At 42.6% G+C, this 17,722-nt stretch overlaps 1 protein-coding gene across 26 annotated transcripts in view; it reads right to left on the bottom strand.

Annotated features, from left to right (window-relative positions):
• ZBTB35 (zinc finger and BTB domain containing 35) overlaps positions 1–10,026 on the bottom strand; it is a 32,958-nt gene extending 22,932 nt beyond the window's left edge. For 6 of the 26 annotated variants that reach the window (XR_014831211.1, XR_014831214.1, XM_021076671.2 and 3 more), the window contains exons 1-3: positions 9,824–10,026; positions 8,782–8,920; positions 7,515–7,616 (exon numbers count right to left, since the gene is read on the bottom strand). Coding sequence is in view for 18 of the 26 variants with exons in the window: in XM_021076671.2 (XP_020932330.1) it covers positions 7,515–7,616; positions 8,782–8,905 (226 nt within the window). In the remaining 8 variants the exon portion in view is untranslated. Of the gene's footprint in view, positions 1–7,514; positions 7,617–8,781; positions 8,921–9,143; positions 9,596–9,823 lie in introns of those variants that run through there. The other 20 variants (XR_014831218.1, XM_021076675.2, XM_085002182.1 and 17 more) reach the window with 7 other exon arrangements.
• Positions 10,027–17,722: the final 7,696 nt, after the last annotated feature.

Genomic DNA, 17,722 nt, shown 5'->3' with positions numbered 1-17,722 from the left:
GTTCCTAGCCAGATTTGTTTCCCCTGCACCACGACAGGAATTCCCCAATCTTGCTTTACAAGTTTTTTGTGTTTTTGAGTTTTGGCCCAAAATTACCTTCTAGTTCTTTGAGCTCTTCAATGCTATACATTATTGTTTTATTCTGTTAGTACAGGTTATGAAAAGCTATTGACAGGAACAAAAAGAAAACTAGTTCTTATAGACTTATGCTAAGAAATGTCCAAGACCAAACTGCACACAACATGCACAACTGCAAACACAAACATTTTTATGTTCTTCCCATGCACTTTATAAACCTGTGTCCATCAGAACAATAGAAAGAATACTGGCGGAGGAGTTCCCACTGTGGCACACTCAGTTAAGAATTCAACTGCAATGGCTTGGGTTGCTGCAGAGCCACAGATTGATCTCCAGATGCAGTGGGTTAAAGGACCTGGCACTGCTGCAGCTGTGGCGTAGATGCAGCTGCCACCTGGATTCAATCCTTGGCCTGGGGAACTTCCACATGCTATAAAGAATACTGTTGAAATATTCACCACCCTGTATTTGTGTGAAAAAAAGATAGTATTTAAGAAGTCAGAACTTTTAAGTTTTAGTCCAGGCTCTCCATGACCTGTGTGATTTGGGGCAAAATCAGAACCTCTGAAGCCTCAGAAGACTCATCTTCAAAATGCCTGCAAACAATTAGAATACTGAGAAGCACTATAAAATATAATGCAACATGACCAAGTTACATACTACCAAATAAGCAAACTAAAAATAACTAGATTTACTGAAGGCTAATTTTACTTGGGTCCCCTAATATTTTTCTTCAGGTTCTTCTTTATCACATGAGAGTAGCCAGAGGAATAGACAACTAGATTTTGCTGGTTTTCTTTTTTTCTTTTTTTTAAGGGTTTTGACTATAAATGTGCAACAAAAATCTTTCCTGGAGTTCCCGTCGTGGCGCAGTGGTTAACGAATCCGACTACGAACCATGAGGTTGCGGGTTTGGTCCCTGCCCTTGCTCAGTGGGTTAACGATCCGGCGTTGCCGTGAGCTGTGGTGTAGGTTGCAGACACGACTCGGATCCCGCGTTGCTGTGGCTCTGGCGTAGGCCGGTTCGGTGGCTACGGCTCCGATTCAGCCCCTAGCCTGGGAGCCTCCATATGCCGCGGGAGCGGCCCAAGAAATAGCAACAACAACAACAACAACAAAAGACAAAAGACAAAAAGACAAAAAAAAAAAAACAAAAAACTTTCCTAAAAACAATGTTTAAATTTTTCTGAAGCAGAATGAGGTTTTTACCTTTTTTTTTTTTTTTTTTTTTTTGTCTTTTTAGGGTCACACTTGAGGCATACGGAGGTTCCCTGGCTAGGGATCAAATCAGAGCTGTAGCTGCCAGCCTGCGCCATAGCCACAGCAATGCCAGATCCGAGCCTCATCTGTGACCTACACCACAGCTCAGGGCAACACCAGATCCTTAACCCACCGAACAGGGCCAGGGATCAAACACACATCGTCATTGATACTAGTTGGGTTATGGCTGAGCCACAATGGGAACTCCTGGGTTTTTTTGGTGGGGGGGCAGGGTTTTTTTAATTAAAAAAAAATTTGGTTCAGTCTGCGGTGTGTGGGAAGTTCCCAGATCAGGGTTCAAATGTGAGCCACAGCAGTGACATGCCAAATCCTTAACTGCTAGGCCACCAGGGAACTCCCATTCTTTGATTTTTTAATCACACACATATACATGCCTGCAATATCAGGCTCAACTCTAAACACTTTACAAATATAAATTCACTTAATCTTAATAACGACCCTATGAGGTACTGCTGTAATCCTTATTTTACAGATGAGGAAATCAAGGCAGAGACAAATAACTTGCCAAAGTCGCATAGTTATTAAGTGATAAAACTAGGATCAAACCTAGATGGCCTGACTCCAAAGTCCACGACAAAGATTTTCAAATAGGACAATGACAGAAAATATTTCTGCTTGGAGGAGTTTGAATACCCATGGTCTCATTTACGACAGGACTACAATTTCTCACACATATTTCCCAAATCCCCCAAATCTCTTAAAACCAGGAGTTTTCCCATTAATATGGCAGCAAAATTCTTAACTCACATGAGATTACTTATACTCTTTATTCTACTTAGAGTATATATTAATAAGCTATGTTGCTTATTATTAACATGTTGGCGTATTTGGTTATAACAATATTGTCCCAGATCCCACTGGGAGTACTGTGTAATAAACATACCACATTACCTCAGAAACTTCTAAAAATTTGTAACTTTAAGAAACACCTGGCCTCCAAGAATTTGTGGACCTAGTTTCGAATCTTGGTTAATCAGAATCACCTATAGACTGAAGCATGGAGCCCTGATCTCCAGAATCAAAACTGCGACAGGGAACTGTTTTTTTTTATAAGCACCCTAGGCTCTTTTTAACATGGCCAGTCCAACAACGGTTCTAGGAATAAACCACTTGACCTGACTAATTAGCTAACAGGAACCAAACTGATAATACCTGCCCAGGTAAGGGAAGAGTTGGTAGACAACATACAGCTGCAAATGTATCTGTACTCAATGAAGACTAGGTTTGGTAACTTTCAAATTTCCACCCATTTTCTCAATTCCTTACTCATTTCATAATATACATGTGCAGAATACCATTTTTCTAAGAATATTGTTAAACACCTTAACGAGTCATTTTTCCACTTAGGAACAGGCAAAAGAGGGCAGCATTCTGGAATTTTTCTAGTCTTAGGGAATTCCTCAATTGGTGGAAAACTACTCAATAAGATGTATGAACAAGTGCTTGGCTGTAGGGGCTAAAATTTTGGACTCATGGTAGACTTACTGTTTGAGAGAAACTAGGTACTTAAGAATCTGTGGTTTCAGGAGGAGTAAAGAATAGATTTAGAAAACTGGAAGCTCAGGTTAGGAGAAGGCTATTGTGTTCTGATCAAGGGAATGAATGAAGGTTGAAGATTTTATGTGGTGTGAATCCAAGTCACAAAGCTGAGCTGGGATGCAATTAGCTTTGAAGACAACAATTTTTTTTTTTTTTTTTTTGGCCACACCTGCAGCCTGCAGAAATTGCTGTGCCAGGGATCCAAGCCTCACCACAGCAGCAACCTAAGCCACTGCAGTCGCAATGCCAGATCCTTAAACTCCTGTGCACAAGAGAACTCCAAGGCCAATTCCGACTTAAGTCAAAGGTGAACCTGTAATCCTAATCAAAGGTAACATACTTCACCAGGGACTGAGAAAACAGGGCGAAAGCTGGTCAGCTCACATCTAATGATAGTTTATATTCACATAGCATATTACAATTTAAATTCCTTTCATAGACATTTGCTTTTATAAAATCCTAAAAGGCAGTGGTTCTCAACACTGGCTGTACACTCAACACGTCTGAAGGCAGTGTTGCCCTAACTCTGCTGTATTTGAGAATCATCTGAGGATTTTGTTCTAACTCCGAAGGTCTACGGTGGAGCCTACAGAGTCTACAGTTCTAACAAGCTCCCTGGTGATACCTACGTATTATTGGTCTTGAGACCACACTCTGAATGATAAAGATCTAAAGAACTTTTAAATACAGAGGCTTGGATCTTACCCTCAAAGACTGATTTCACTGATCTGGAGAAAAGGCCTGGTTATTGGTACTTGCAAAAGCTCCCCTAATGTTTCCAATGTGCAGTTAAGGATGAGAACCATCGCTATTTTAGAGATAAGGGTTCCAGTTCTGGCTGGGATGGATAAAGCATACTCCACTCCATCTAAAAATCCTAGACAGAATACATAAAGCAAATACACAGGGTCTCTGAAAAATAAATAGTAGCCAACAAAGAGACTGGAGAGAAATCAAAACTCAAAGGACAGCAGTGAGTTTTCTGGTTTTATATTTTTCCTTCCACATATTCCAGATTGAAGACAACACAACTCCCCTAACAGGGCAGCAGATGCAGACAGAAAAAGCTCCAAGAAAAACTCTTTTCAGGCTACAGAACCAGAAAAAGAGATAAAGAAATGTATGAGGGAAAGTGACTGGTTTTTATTCCGAACTCTCTCAGCCCTGAATCAAAACAAGCCCCAGTTCTGATGCTGCACACCTGTAGCTGACTGCCACCAAGCAGGCATCTAAACTCTAAGAGAAAGGTCCCTCGGCTTAGAACTAGGAAAGAGACCCTCATCTCAAGAGCATGGAGACAATTCTTGTTTTCTTCTCTCACCACTTTATCCAGGAAAAGGATCCCTTTGCAGGAAGTATACCACAGCACAGAGAGGCTAAACCCCCAGATTTCCAGCCAGGGGACCTGCAAAGGGAGCTCCTTGAAGGTGAAATACAGAGGAAATCAAGAGGGGGAGCGGGTTGTTTAAATCCTTTTTTCCCCCTGACTTTTGTCTTTTTAGGGCCACATCTTCAGCATATGGAAGTTCCCAGGCTAGGAGTCGAATTGGAGCTATAGCTGCCTGCCTATGTACGCTACAGCACAGCAACGCTGGATCCGAGCCACCTGCGACCTACACTGCAGCTCACAGAAACACCAGATCCTCAACCCACTGAGCGAGGCCAGGCATCGAACCCAAGTCCTTATGGATCCTAGTCGAGTTTGTTACTGAGCCACAACCGGAACTCCCAAAGATCCTTTAAATCTGTGTGTGTAGTTTTGAGCTCACCAATAAGCTGCACACATGCAGAAATGACCTGAGGCAGCAGAGCTAAGGCTTTGGGAACACACTGTCTTATGGACTACCACCAGGTGGGTACACCTGGGACCTGAACAAAACAGCAAAGGTTTTGAAAACTAAATTAGAATTGGATGCACAGCCCACACGAGGCAGTCTGAACCTAACCAGGTTGACTGCCAGCTAAAAACAAAAAAACAAACAAACAAAAAAAACAGAAAAGCAAAACAAGCACTCCAGAGGATTCTAACACCCAGAGTGTCAAAACATGATTTTCAAAGTGCCCATAACATAGTCCAAAATTACCTGACATCTTTTTTGTATATTAAAACAAAAAAGGAAGCTAAGACGTTCAGTGTTGAACAACTGACAAACAGTAAAGCTGGCACTACAACTCAGGTTTTCCAAGTCCATGCCCAGGACTTTCTCTACAGCCAGATAACCTAGCCAGAGAGTATAGCAACCCAAAAGTTAAGAGCCTAAGAGGACATTGAGCCAAACTGATTCCTTAAACCTGAATCTGGTAAATAACAAAAACAGAAACAATATTTTCACATTTTTTCTTACTTTCTTTAAAGACTGAAGGTTGTGTGTCCAGTACCATAATGGCCACAGCATAGGAGAAGCACAAGAGATAATCCCAAGATAGATCAGTCTTCAGAAGAGAAGTACCTACTTCTCCAGGTAGGTCAGTACTCTACGCTCCCCACCAGCGAGGCATATTCTAGCCCAGACCACTTCTCTCTCTTTTTTTTTTTTGGACTTTCTAAGATTCTGCTCAAAAGCTGACTCTTTGAAATCTTTCCTCTATCTAAAGTAGATTAAACTACCCATTCTCCCTCCTTGGTGACACCATTCTGCAATAAAAATCTCTGCAACACTTTTTGTACTCCTTTCTTTACCTGTTGCTTATCCATGATTAATTTTGCAAATTCTCTAAGGGCTGTTTTATTCACCAACTCACTTCCTGGGTCTGGCACAGTACATTATAATAAGTATTAAATTTGACAAATGGCCTCAATTTATTAGGCTTTGACAATGCACCAAACACTATGATGTACTTTGCCTATGTTATTTCAATTTATCATTAGCACAAACCTGTTAACCTGCTTTTTAGATAAAGAGGCAAAAATACATAATTGAGGTAATATAACTTGCCTGGGGTCTTAGTACCTTAGGTAAACAAATAGATGAAACTCTACCTTATAATAAAAACAAACACCATCTAGGCTGCTGGATTCGCACTTTAATAGTAAGCTTTGAGGATTTCCATTATGCCTGTGCTCTGTCCATCACAATCAAAAGATAATCCATCTACGGGTATATCAGCTAGAATTTAGGTAAGCTGGAAGTATCAAAATAAGAGAAATATTCTTAACTCTACATTTTCTTTACTCCCCTAGGCACCAAATTTTTCCAAGGGAATATTGTTTCTAAGCAACTCACTCAATAGAGAATTTACACACAGTGAAAGAGATACAAAACCAAAACTCAAGAACACTGACCAAGAAGCTAAAATTCTGTATTTATGTAGGAAAGCTCATTTATTTCCTACAATTTTAGATTGGGGGGAGAGGGGTGGCCAATTACTGTAGCAGCAGTAAATTAAAGCATGGGAATTAACAGCACAAACTGAATCCTTTGCTAGCTGGGCAACCTTAGGCAAGTAACCTTTTGGAGCATGTTCCCTGTTGTATAAATTGGAAATAAAACCACTTACTTCAAAAGACTGCTGTGAACCTCAGGAAATGCACACAAACTACATAGTATGACACCTGACACTTGGTGGTCTATTATTACAAAAAGTGAGGTATAAAAATTTCTATTTCAAGATAATATCTAGTGGATGACCCTTTCCATCCCAGACCCTCTATAGCCACTAGAACTTTTTTTTTTTGCTTTTTAGGGCTGCATATGGACATTCCTAGGCTAGGAGTTAAATTGGAGCTGTAGCTGCTGGCCTATGCCACAGCCACAGCAACACAGGATCCGAGCTGCATCTGCGACCTATACCACAGCTCACGGCAATGCCAGACCCTTAACCCACTGAGCAAGGCCAGGGATCAAACCTGCATCCTCATGGACCCTAGTCAGATACATCATCCCCTGAGCCATGACGGGAACTCCTATATCCACTAGAACTTCTGAATGCTACTTCAAGTCATCTTTCCTAGCTTTTTCCATATTATGGCAGCCCACTTCACACTGTGTATATCATCTGCAATGTTGCAAGGAGAGGCCTGCAGCAGCATCTCCACTAGTCTGAAACAAACCCATGAAATAAGATGGAAACTCACGTTTAACACATGTTTTCAAAAGACAATGGCTACTGGTTTTCAGCAATGAAAAAGACTCCTTTAAGGAGTTCCCATCGTGGCTCAGTGGTTAACGAACCTGGCTAGTATCCATGAGGACTCAAGTTGAATCCCTGGCCTCGTGCAGTGGGTTAAGGATCTGGTGTTGCCATGAGCTGTGGTATAGGTTGCAGATGTGGCTGGATTCCGTGTAGCTGTGGCTCTGGTGTAGGCTGGTGGCTAAAACTCTGATTCGACCCTTCGCCTGGGAACCTCCATACGCTGTGGGTGCGGCCCTAAAAAAAAAAAAAAAAAGACTCCTTTAAGAAAACAAATACCATTTAACATAATAATTTTTTCCTGAAATTATTTTACCAAGCATGTTACTAAAAGTAAGAATTCTCAGGTGTCAAAAGAACAATTTGTCCAGTCACCTAATGGAAACAACTGATGGCTGTTTCCCAAGGTATCTTGCTAAATTAACTGCATAAAACATCAAATTATGTTTGCTAAATACTATATTTAAAATAAAATAAGCATCTACCTTCTATCTCCACCAAAGGTTCCTGAGTAAACTCCTGAAAGAATTTGTAGAAGAACTTGCTGCAAGCAGCCAAAACAGCCTTGTGGGCCTTAAAATGGTGTCCTAGAGGAAAAAAAGAAAAACAAAATAAAATCATCCATTGTCACAAAAACCAAATAGAAAACATAATATAAAATTAAAGTAAAACAGATCTTTCTTTATCAGCCGTACCCGCGGAATATGGAAGTTCCTGGGCCAGGGACTGAATCTGAGCAGCAGCTGTGACACATGCCACAGCTGTGGCAATGCAGGATCCTTAACCCACTGTGCCAGGCTGGGGATTTGAACAGGCACTGCCACAGAGACACCACCAGATCCTTGACCCTCTGCGCCACAGGGGGAACTCCTAAAATAGATCTTTCTTAATGTAATTATAAAACTATACTCTGGCAGCTATCTTGACAAATTTTAATCTCAATTAGACATGAAGCCAGATCTTTACCTCAAAGGCCTTAAGTCAGTTTTTCATAGGCCACCTCACAATATTTCAGAAAATAAAGGAACCTCCTACTGCTTAAGTCAAAGCCTCAAGCAATTCAATTGAAATTGCTAATATCAATACAACCCAAAAGGTTATATACATCACTGGAAAAGAAAAGAAAAAGCCACAGAATAAGCACCAAGCTGGATGTGTTTACTATGGAAAACATTTTAATATGCCTAATATTTGGAAACTCAATCTACAGCAAACCTATTATAAAAAAGTTTGCCTTAGTCTATTTTCAGTAAATAGGAAAAATACTCTAAGTATTCCTCCATTATAACAACAACTCCCAAGACTGGTAAAAAACTATTTTATTTGGGGGGGTTAAAAAACGTTGTACCAGTGTTACAAAGTCATCTCTCACATTTTCCCTCTAAGACTATGTGGGAAACTAGAATCAACACTCCCCAAATGACTCCTGTGAGACTTCTCAAAGCAGTTTATCATCAGAACTCCACTAACCGAACATTTGGAGACATCCTCCCTATCCCAATACCATCATGGTGCACTAATGTGTGCAATGGGAAACACTTCAAAAGGCTGCAAGTTGTTAAAATGCCATGTTTATGTTGAAAGCGTGACCAGCCTTCTGCAGCATGGTCTACCGTGAGGGGACATTTAAGTGCACACCCCCCGCAGACTTTAGATACAGAGTCCTTAGAAGGTGGGTAAAAAAGGCGGGTGGAGGAAAGGGAGATGAGAACTGAAGCCACAATTCGCTCCTCAGCCCACCACCGTACCCACCGTCGACAATCAAGGTGATGTCAGTAAACCGGTCCTGCTCTCGCTGTTCATTCAATCGGTCCAGGATCATTTTATGATGTTCAGGGAACTCCTGAAGGCATTCCATCGTCTCTTCGGCCTCCATGGCCGTCGGGTTGCTCTACAAAAGAGGAGCATGATAATGTACACTCATGAGCTCGGGCTGAGGAACAAAACCCCTAAAGCATAAAACAACAACAACAAAAAAACAAAACCCAGCAACGTGAAAAGAAGGGGGGAGGGTGAGGCAAGAGGAGAGGAAAACGAGTGAAGAAAGAAAGGCGAGCCGGGCGGCCGCCGCGCGTAGGGCGCCGGAGCCGCGGCCGCGGGACTCCGAGCCTGACCTAATTGGAGTCGGGAGACGCGAGCTGGAGCGGGGTGGGCACAGCGCCGGAGGCTCCGGGCGCTGGGGCGCGCAAGTCCGGCAGGGGAGGGGACCCGACAGCCGCCGCGGCCCTCTAACGGCCCGCCAAGCCCTTCGGCCCGGCCCTGGCTTCCACCGCCCCGGGACCCGGTCCGGCCCGCGGCCCACAACGACTCCCGGGTCGCCTCTCCCTCCCCCGCCCTCCCTCTTCTCCCCCGCCCCGACCGGGCCGGCACTCACTCAGGGAAGGAGGAGCGGCCCGGGCTTGCGCGTCACTTACGTCGACGTGCTGCGTCACCGCGTCGTGCTCCGGCTGACGCGGACGCCTACTGAGCGCCGACCCACTGAGCTACGCCCCCACCCGCCCTCTTGTAGTGGCAGGGCGGAGCTAACGGAGAGGATTTGGCGCTCGCGGAGCCGAGGGCGCCAGCTCTGGAAGGAGGAAGTGCGGGTGTGGTTGGGTTGAGCCGGTATAGGGCCTGGCTTTGTCCTGAGTGGAGCCCCACCTTCCACCCACGCCCACGTCTGATTCCAGGTGTGAACACTTCCAACCCGGACCTCAGAATAAACTCGCAACCGGTTCCCAGTGTGCTTTTGCTTAACCGCCCCCAGTCCCGCCCCGCCCCCTTCCCTCCCAAGGCCTAGGTCCGGCCGCCTTACCTAGCTCACGATCCTCCCTCTCTCCTTTCCGTCCCCGAAAGCCTTTCCTTCTCTGCTCTCCCCTCTTGGGGTGTGACTCGCCCCACGCTTTTCCCTACCCCTAAACGACGCCTCGCCCGCCATTTCCTGCGAGTGTCGGAGCTCTCTCCGCTTGGGTCCGGCCGGCGCACGTGCGCTCGCTCCGAGACCCGGGTGGCCGCCGCGCCGGCTGCGGCGGCCACGGGCGCGAGCACGTTCCGGCCGCCTAGGATCTTCCTCCCGGGTGCCCGCCCTCTCAGTGCTCGGCGAGTAGCACATGTTTGCTAGGCTCAGGACCTGCATCTGCTCTGATTTTTACACCTAGTACTATTACTGCAGCTCTCTGTTTCCCAATCTGCGCGCTTGAAGAGGCCGTTGACCCATAATCAGCTCACGTAACTGAAGTCATTCATTCATTCCTCTGAAAAAATGACTTTTTGAAGATGATATGATCAAGGCTTAGTCTTTTCTCTCAAAAGGAAGATTGGGATTAGGGAAGAATTTAGTATTGATTAAGGGTAAATGTAACTATTTCATTAGTCATTTATTGAGAGCCGGCGTTGTGCTAAGGCACTGTTTAAGGGACTGGGAAATCCAACAGTGAATAACTCATATGTAGTTTCTGCCTTCCCAATCTTAGTTTATGGAGGAGACATTTTGAACATTTAATTGCATGAGTGCTGACTACCGAGTGTTATGAGATGTGAAGAACAAGATAATCTGGGAGTCAAGGAAAACTGGTGACCTATAAGAAGCAATATGAAGTTGAGTGTTCTTAGCCAAGAGGCACCAAGGCTACAGCATTCCAGGAGCTGAAAGAATGTTACTAGACAGACCCACAGGGGCCTTGTAAAAAGTGCTGAAGATGTTAAGATTTTCTTATAGTCACAATGGAAAGTCTTGAAGGTTGAGCAGGAAAGCGACATGGTAAATTTTACTTTTTTTTGTCCTGGCTCAATGTATTGTGGAAATTCCTAGGTCAGGGCTGCTGCAGTGACCACACTGGATCCTTAATCTGCTGCACCACAAGGGAACTCTGTTTAAGAAGAGAATTATAGGGAGTTCCCGTTGTAACACAGCGGAAATGAATATGACTAGGAACCATGAGGTTGCCGGTTCCATCCCTGGCCTTTTTCAGTGGGTTAAGGATCTGGTGTTGTCCTGAGCTGTGGTGTAGGTCGCAGACGCTGCAAGGTTCCTGTGTTGCTGAGGCTCTGGTGTAGGCTGGCAGCTGTAGCTCCGATTCAACCCCTAGCCTGGGAACCTCCATATGCTGCGGGTGTGGCCCCAAGGGGGGCAAAAAAAAAAAAGAGAATTATAGCTCTAATATGGAAAATAGATTAAATGGGACAAAATACAAAGAGTAAAGACTTATTGAGAAGGTGTTAGTAATCTAGATGAAACCATGGTGGCAAATGGGATTAGAAAACTAGATGGAATATGAAAAAAGTACATGTATATAAAGAAAAAACTAGATAGAATCTAGAGACAGAATCAACATTGTCTGGAAAGTACCTCATGGCTATATATATAAGAGAGAACAGTCAAGGATGGCTTCAAGATTTTTGGCTTGAGCTGGTAGGTTGTTGGTACCATTTACCAAAATAGGGAGTACAACTGGAGGAACTGACTGGGGAGAGATGAGGCAGGGAAGGATAATTTTAAGGAGACAGCTAAATGGAGACGATGTCGTCTAAGTAATTCATATAAGAATCTATGGAGCTTAGAAAAGAGAGCTAACCTTAGAGATTTGGAAAATTTTAGCATAAAGAGGATATTGAGGCCACGAAAATGGATGAGATTGTTTTAGGAGAATCTGCAGAGATGATAGACTGGTAGCTTATAGGTCTAATTGGACTGCTGGTGTTTTAATATCATCATCATCATTATTCATAGCTGAGGAAATCACACTTATAAATAGGCATTTGGGAAATTCCAGTATATAGGGCTGCTTTCCTGTAGAACAACAATAGGATTAAGCCAGATAGAGACTACCATCTCTGTGTAGGATTTGAACTATCCAGTTCACCACAGCCCCCAATCACTTTCTAGTGTCTTCGACCCAGTGCATATCATTCAGTTTTTACTTGTCTTTTTCCTAAAGCATTTGAATTTGGACTCTTGGCCTATAGGGTCATAATGAAAGAGGGTATAGTACTTTATCCCTGAGAAGTATCAAGTTTGTGGGCTTAGTGGGAAAGAAAGACTCTGGAAGGACAGTATGGTAGCTGGAGAAAGGGAAAACTGGAGGAGCATGACATCAATGAGGTCAGTGTTTCAAAAGAGGGGGTATAATCAGTAGTACTACAAGTGCTCAAGCTAAATAATGATTAGAAATGGTCCGGGTCGGGGTGGGGGAAACCCATATCCAAGTAGGTTAAGGAATAATTAAGAAAAGAAATTGAGATGATTCTTAATGATAGAACTCATTAGAAAGTGAGAGAATAGAGAAAGGAGTACCTGTAGAGAGTGATGGATCAAGTCAGTTTTAGTTTTTGTGTTTTGAGATGGGAGAGACCTAACTAACTTAAATGCTGATAGAGGAAAATCCAGCAGAGGAAGATGATAAAAATACAGGAGGAAAAGGGGCTAATTGTGCAAAAGGGGAAGAGACTGGAGAAGATGAAGTTGAGAGAATAGGTGAACAAATCAGCCTTAGATAAGAAGAAGGACATCTTGGAATTCCTGCTGTAGTGCAGCAAGTTTAGGATGTCTCTGCAGCAGCTCAGGTTTGATCTCTGGCATGGCACAGTGTGTTAAGGAGCCAGTGTTGCCGTAGCTGCTGCATCATTGCAGCTGCAGCTCAGATTTAATTCTTGGCCCAGGAGACTTCTACATGCCTTGGGTGTGGCCAAAAGAGAAAAAAAAGAAGAAGGACATCTTTCTATTAGCATTGAAATGAAATAACTAATAGGTAGGGCGCTCTTAGGAGTGTAGATTTGCTTTCAAGAGGTTGAGAAAATTCCCATCTAACTGAAAACCACTATTTTCTCCATGAAATAGATGGCTAGGTTGTCTACTAAAAGACAAGATTAGGAGAAGAAGGGTGCGTGTGTGTGTATGTGTGTGTTGGGGAGGAAAAACTTGAGATTGGGAGATGTATTCGTTATTTAAGGCTGTGTAACAAATTGCCCCAAAATGTAGTGGCTTAAAACAGTCTTGTCATTTCAGTTTTTTGGGTCAGAAATGTGAATGTTCCTTAGCTAGGTTTTCAGGGTTTCTCACAAGTTTCGAATCAAGACATCAGCCGGGGCTGCTGTCATCTCAAGGCCCAGCTGGAGCAGGAACTGATTCTAAGATCACTTAAGTGGTTGTTGATAGAATTCACTATCCCCTGGGTTATTAGCCTGAGGACTTCAGTTTTCTTTACACCACCTCTCTCCATTTGAGGCTCACCATAGAGGCTGACAGCTAGATTCCATCAACAAAAGTAAGAGAGAGCAGGCAAGACAGAAGCCAGGAGTTCCCATTAGGGCTCAGTAGGTTAAGAACCTGAGGAGTTCCCATCATGCCTCAGTGGACTCGAATCTGACTAGCATCCATGAGAATGCAGTTTTGATCCCTGGCCTCGCTCAGTGAGTTAAGGATCCAGTGGCTATAGCTCCAATTCAACCCCTAGCCTGGGAACCTCCATATGCCTAAAAAAAAAAAAAAAAAAAAAAAAAAAAAGACCAAAACCAAAACAGTATCTGCAGAGTGTAATAAATCAAAGCACAGTAAAACAGGACATGCCTATCCCAGAAGGCATGATTATTGGGAGCAATCTTAGAAGCTGCCTGCTGCAGAATGAAAAAATTTGAAATTGATCCTGGACATAGTGATATCAGAGTAGCATCAACAGAATTTGGTAGAAGTTGATGACCACAATTTTGTATCATAATGGTCTGTTAGACATCATTGATTTCCTCCAGAAGCATTTAGTAATTAAGGACTATGAGGATAGGTGACATAAGAATGAAATTAGTGTTAAAATGCAATTTTCCATGATGCAGGCTTTGTGTCAGTTAATAACAACCAGGTTTATAGATGTTCACTGGAGTTAGAATGGGTTTTCAAACTTAAGGAGAATTGACAAACTAAGGGTAGTACTAGCTACTGTATCCCTGTGTATGTTTCAGGGCAACATTGGGAAAGTATTGTTTTTAAGTTTGGTTTGAAAAATAGTCTCAGTTGAAATCTTGGTTCAACCTAACAGCTGAGTGACTGTGGGCAAATTGTTTAACTTCATTAAACTTCCATTTCCTCATCTTTAAACTAATGTTCTTCCCATTGTGGTTCAGCGGTAATGAACCTGACTAGTATCCGTGAGGATGTGGGTTCTATCCCTGGCCTTATTCAGGGGGTTAAGGGTCTGGCATTGCTGTGAGCTGTGGTGTAGGTTGCAGATGCGGCTTGGATCATGCATTGCTGTGGTTGTTGTGTAGGCCAGCAGCTGCAGCTCCAATTTGACCCCTAGCCTGGGAACTTCTGTATGCCACAGGTGTAGACCTAAACAAACAAACAAACAAAATGTAAAATAAAATTAAAATAAAAAATAGTGCTATAAGAGTTCCCACTGTGAGGCAATGGAATCAGCAGCCTCTCTGGAGCACTGAGACGCAGGTTCAATTCCAGCCTGGCACAGTGGGTTAAAGGGTCTGGCATTGCTGCAGCTGCCACCCAGGTCACAAGCACGGCTTGGATCTGATCCCTGGTCAAGGAACTCCATATGCCAGAGGGTGGCCAAAAAAGAAAAACAAAAAGTATATGAAAATATATTAAAAATAGAATAAAATCATGTCATTGTGGGAAGCAAATGAGATAAAAATAGAAAACACTTAACATTGGTACAAGGTACTTAGTAAGTTTTAATTAAATAGTCTTCTTGCTGTGCCCCAGTATAAGGTTTACATTCTATTTGCTGCCTGGTAGAATTTTTAAAAAGCTATTTATGGATCAAAAAACGGAGGACTTTCAACTCTAAAGAACTAAAAATCCAGGATATCTCCAATGTGCCCACAGATACAGCAAGCTGATAAAGGGATTTTGACAAATCCAGATTCTTTTGGAGGGGCACATAATATTTTACAGATGCCAAAAATAAGAAACTGACAAAATTATTAGGGCTATTTCCTCTTGTTCTTCCTTCAGGCAACATGTTGAACTCAGAATCCTAGAATGTAGGCAGTTACTCAGTTACTCAGTTGCTTCCCAGTTTGTAGATGGTGATCTTTATTCATATAGTAGTTAAACTCTAATGTTGGCTTGGAAACTCCAAATTAGGAGAGTTCTCAACCGTTCCCATGGAGTTGAGAAAGAGGGCAGGGCAGGAGTTCCTGTCATGGCTCAGCGGGTTAATGAATCTTACTAGCATCCATGAGGACGCAGGTTCCATCCTTGACCTTGCTCAGTGGATTAAGCATCCTGTGTTGCCATGAGCTGTGGTGTAGGTCACAGATGCAGCTCGGATCCTGCGTTGCTGTGAGCTGCGGTGTAGGCGGGCAGGTACAGCTCCGTTTAAGACCCCTAGCCTGGGAATCTCCATATGCCTTGGGTGCAGCCCTTAAAAAAAAAAAAAAAAGGAGAAGAAGAAGGCAGGGCAATGGCCAGGTAGCAAAAACCCTAGAAGACACTAGGCTAAACAGGGCATGAATGACACACCAGACCTAGATGTTTCTTTTCAGCTTTGTTATCTCAAGTGGCTGCTAAGTCTTTTTTTTTTTTTTTTGCCATGGTATATGAAAGTTCCCAGGCTAGGGTCAAATCGGAGCTACACCTGCCAGCCTATGCCACAGCAATGCAGGATCTGAGCCATGTCTGCAACACCACAGCGCACGGCAACACCAGATCCTTAACCCACTGAGCGAAGGCCAGGAATCGCACCCACAACCTCATGGTTACTAGTCAAATTCCTTTCCACTGCACCGCAATAGGAACTCTGGCTTCTAAGTCTTGAGTGTTCTGTTTCAGCTCTGGTCCCATCTTGGCATAACAACGATATGAAATGTAAGAACATCCAGGTGTAGAGGTGGGGGAAACTCCTGAATGTTGCTATTGTTAAAGGGTCCTTTAGGATCCATATGCTGCTGCTTTTATTTTTAAATTTGAATGTAAAAATTTAAATTTTAAAATTTTGTGATAGAAGATAATATAGGAAAAAGTATATATATATATTCTTTGGGTCACTTTTCAGTACAGCAGAAATTGACAGAACGTTGTAAATCAACTATAATAAAACTTTTTTTTAAAATTTGTATCACAAACATGAAACTCATCGGAGCCTCCTTGGGCTCTCTGTGAATCTTCCTCTTTTCCTTCGCTTCTTAATACTGGAGTACTGCTCTCTATTACTTTTATTGTCATTCTAATGTATTTGGGATTAACTCTATTATGTTAACATTTGTTTTCTCTTTGTTTTACCATTCTCACACTTTAATTATCTTATTTTGGATAGGTTTTTTTTTTTTTCTGTAATTCCAGCTTCTAAGATGACTTCTAAACAGAGCTAGCATTAGAGTGAGGTGAGAGAAGCACTTACCTGGGGTGCCAGATGTAAGACTGGATTTAAATTCAGAAATCAAGATAGTTTTTTTGGGTGGGCGAGGGGAGTTCTCGGGCCAGGGATCAGATCCAAGTGAGCCAGAGCTGTAGCCCACACTGCAGCCCCAGCAATGCTGGACCCTTTAACCCACTATGCTGGGCAGGGCATCAAACCTGCATCCCAGTGCTCTATATATACCATCGCCGATCCCATTCTGCCACAGCAGCAACTCCAAATAAATATGTAACATTCTTATACAGTGTTTTTAGAATGAATCAAGACTTCCATGTCCAGAAAGATACAGTAGATATATTTTTCACTATTTCTCTTGCTAAGCACAACTAAATTTGGTCCATAAACAAACAGATCCCTAGCCTGGGAACCACCATATACTGTGGGCGTGGCCCTAAAAAGCAAAAAACAAACAAACAAACAAACAAACAAAAAACATAGGTTGCTTTAGGAATGGATAAGCAATGAGATCCTGCTGTGTAGCACTGGGAACTATATCTAGTCACTTATGACGGAGCATGATAATATGAGAAACAAGAATGTATACATGTATGTGTGACTGGGTCACCTTGCTATACAGTAGAAAATTGACAGAACATTGTAAACCAGCTACAATGGAAAAAATAAAAATCAGTATTAAAAAAAAAATAGGGAGTTCCCCTCATGGCTCAGTGGGTTATGAAGCCCCTGACTAGCATCCATGAGGATCCCTGGTGTTGCTCAGTAGGTTAAGGATCCAGCGTTGCCGTGAACTGTGGTGTAGGTTTCAGATGCTGCTTGGATCCTGTGTTGCTGTGGCTGTGGCTGTATGCTGACACATACATACAGCCCCTATCCAGGGAAACTCCATATTCCTCAGGTACAGCCCTTTAAAAAAAAATGCAATAAATAAAAACAAATGTAGAGAGAATCTGAAAGAAAGAAAGACTAAGAACCTCAGAAACTGAGGAACAACTTAATGATACGTTCCTTGGGTTTTATTTTGGCTTATATATCCCAGATTTGTGGGCAGAGAAACCAGCAACTCAGAGGTGCCCAGGAGCACAGGCAAAGTCTAGCTGAATTCTCTATGTCTTTTTTATTTCTTCTATATTTTCCATATCTTGCCTTTTCTACATGCTTTCATATGGGCATTTTCTAATCTTGCAGTTCACTGATTCTTCAGCTCTGTCTAATCTTCTGTTAAATTATTTACTGAGTTCTTAATTTGGCTACTATATATTTTAGTTCTTTTTACCTTTTTGTTATTTCAAATTCTCTAGTGAGTTTCTCAATCTTGTCTTCAATTTTCTTGTACATATTGAGTGCCGATTTTTTTTTTTTTTTTTTTTTTTTTTGTCTTTTTGCCT

This window comes from Sus scrofa, chromosome 16 (assembly GCF_054392235.1).
Source record: "Sus scrofa isolate SSC_HxYL_T2T_F1_AM1 chromosome 16, Sscrofa_HxYL_maternal_Yorkshire_Landrace_v2.0, whole genome shotgun sequence".
NCBI classification, from domain to species: Eukaryota; Metazoa; Chordata; class Mammalia; order Artiodactyla; family Suidae; genus Sus; species Sus scrofa.
Note: the sequence above shows the minus strand (reverse complement) of the source record. Positions and strands in the feature narration are given on the sequence as shown.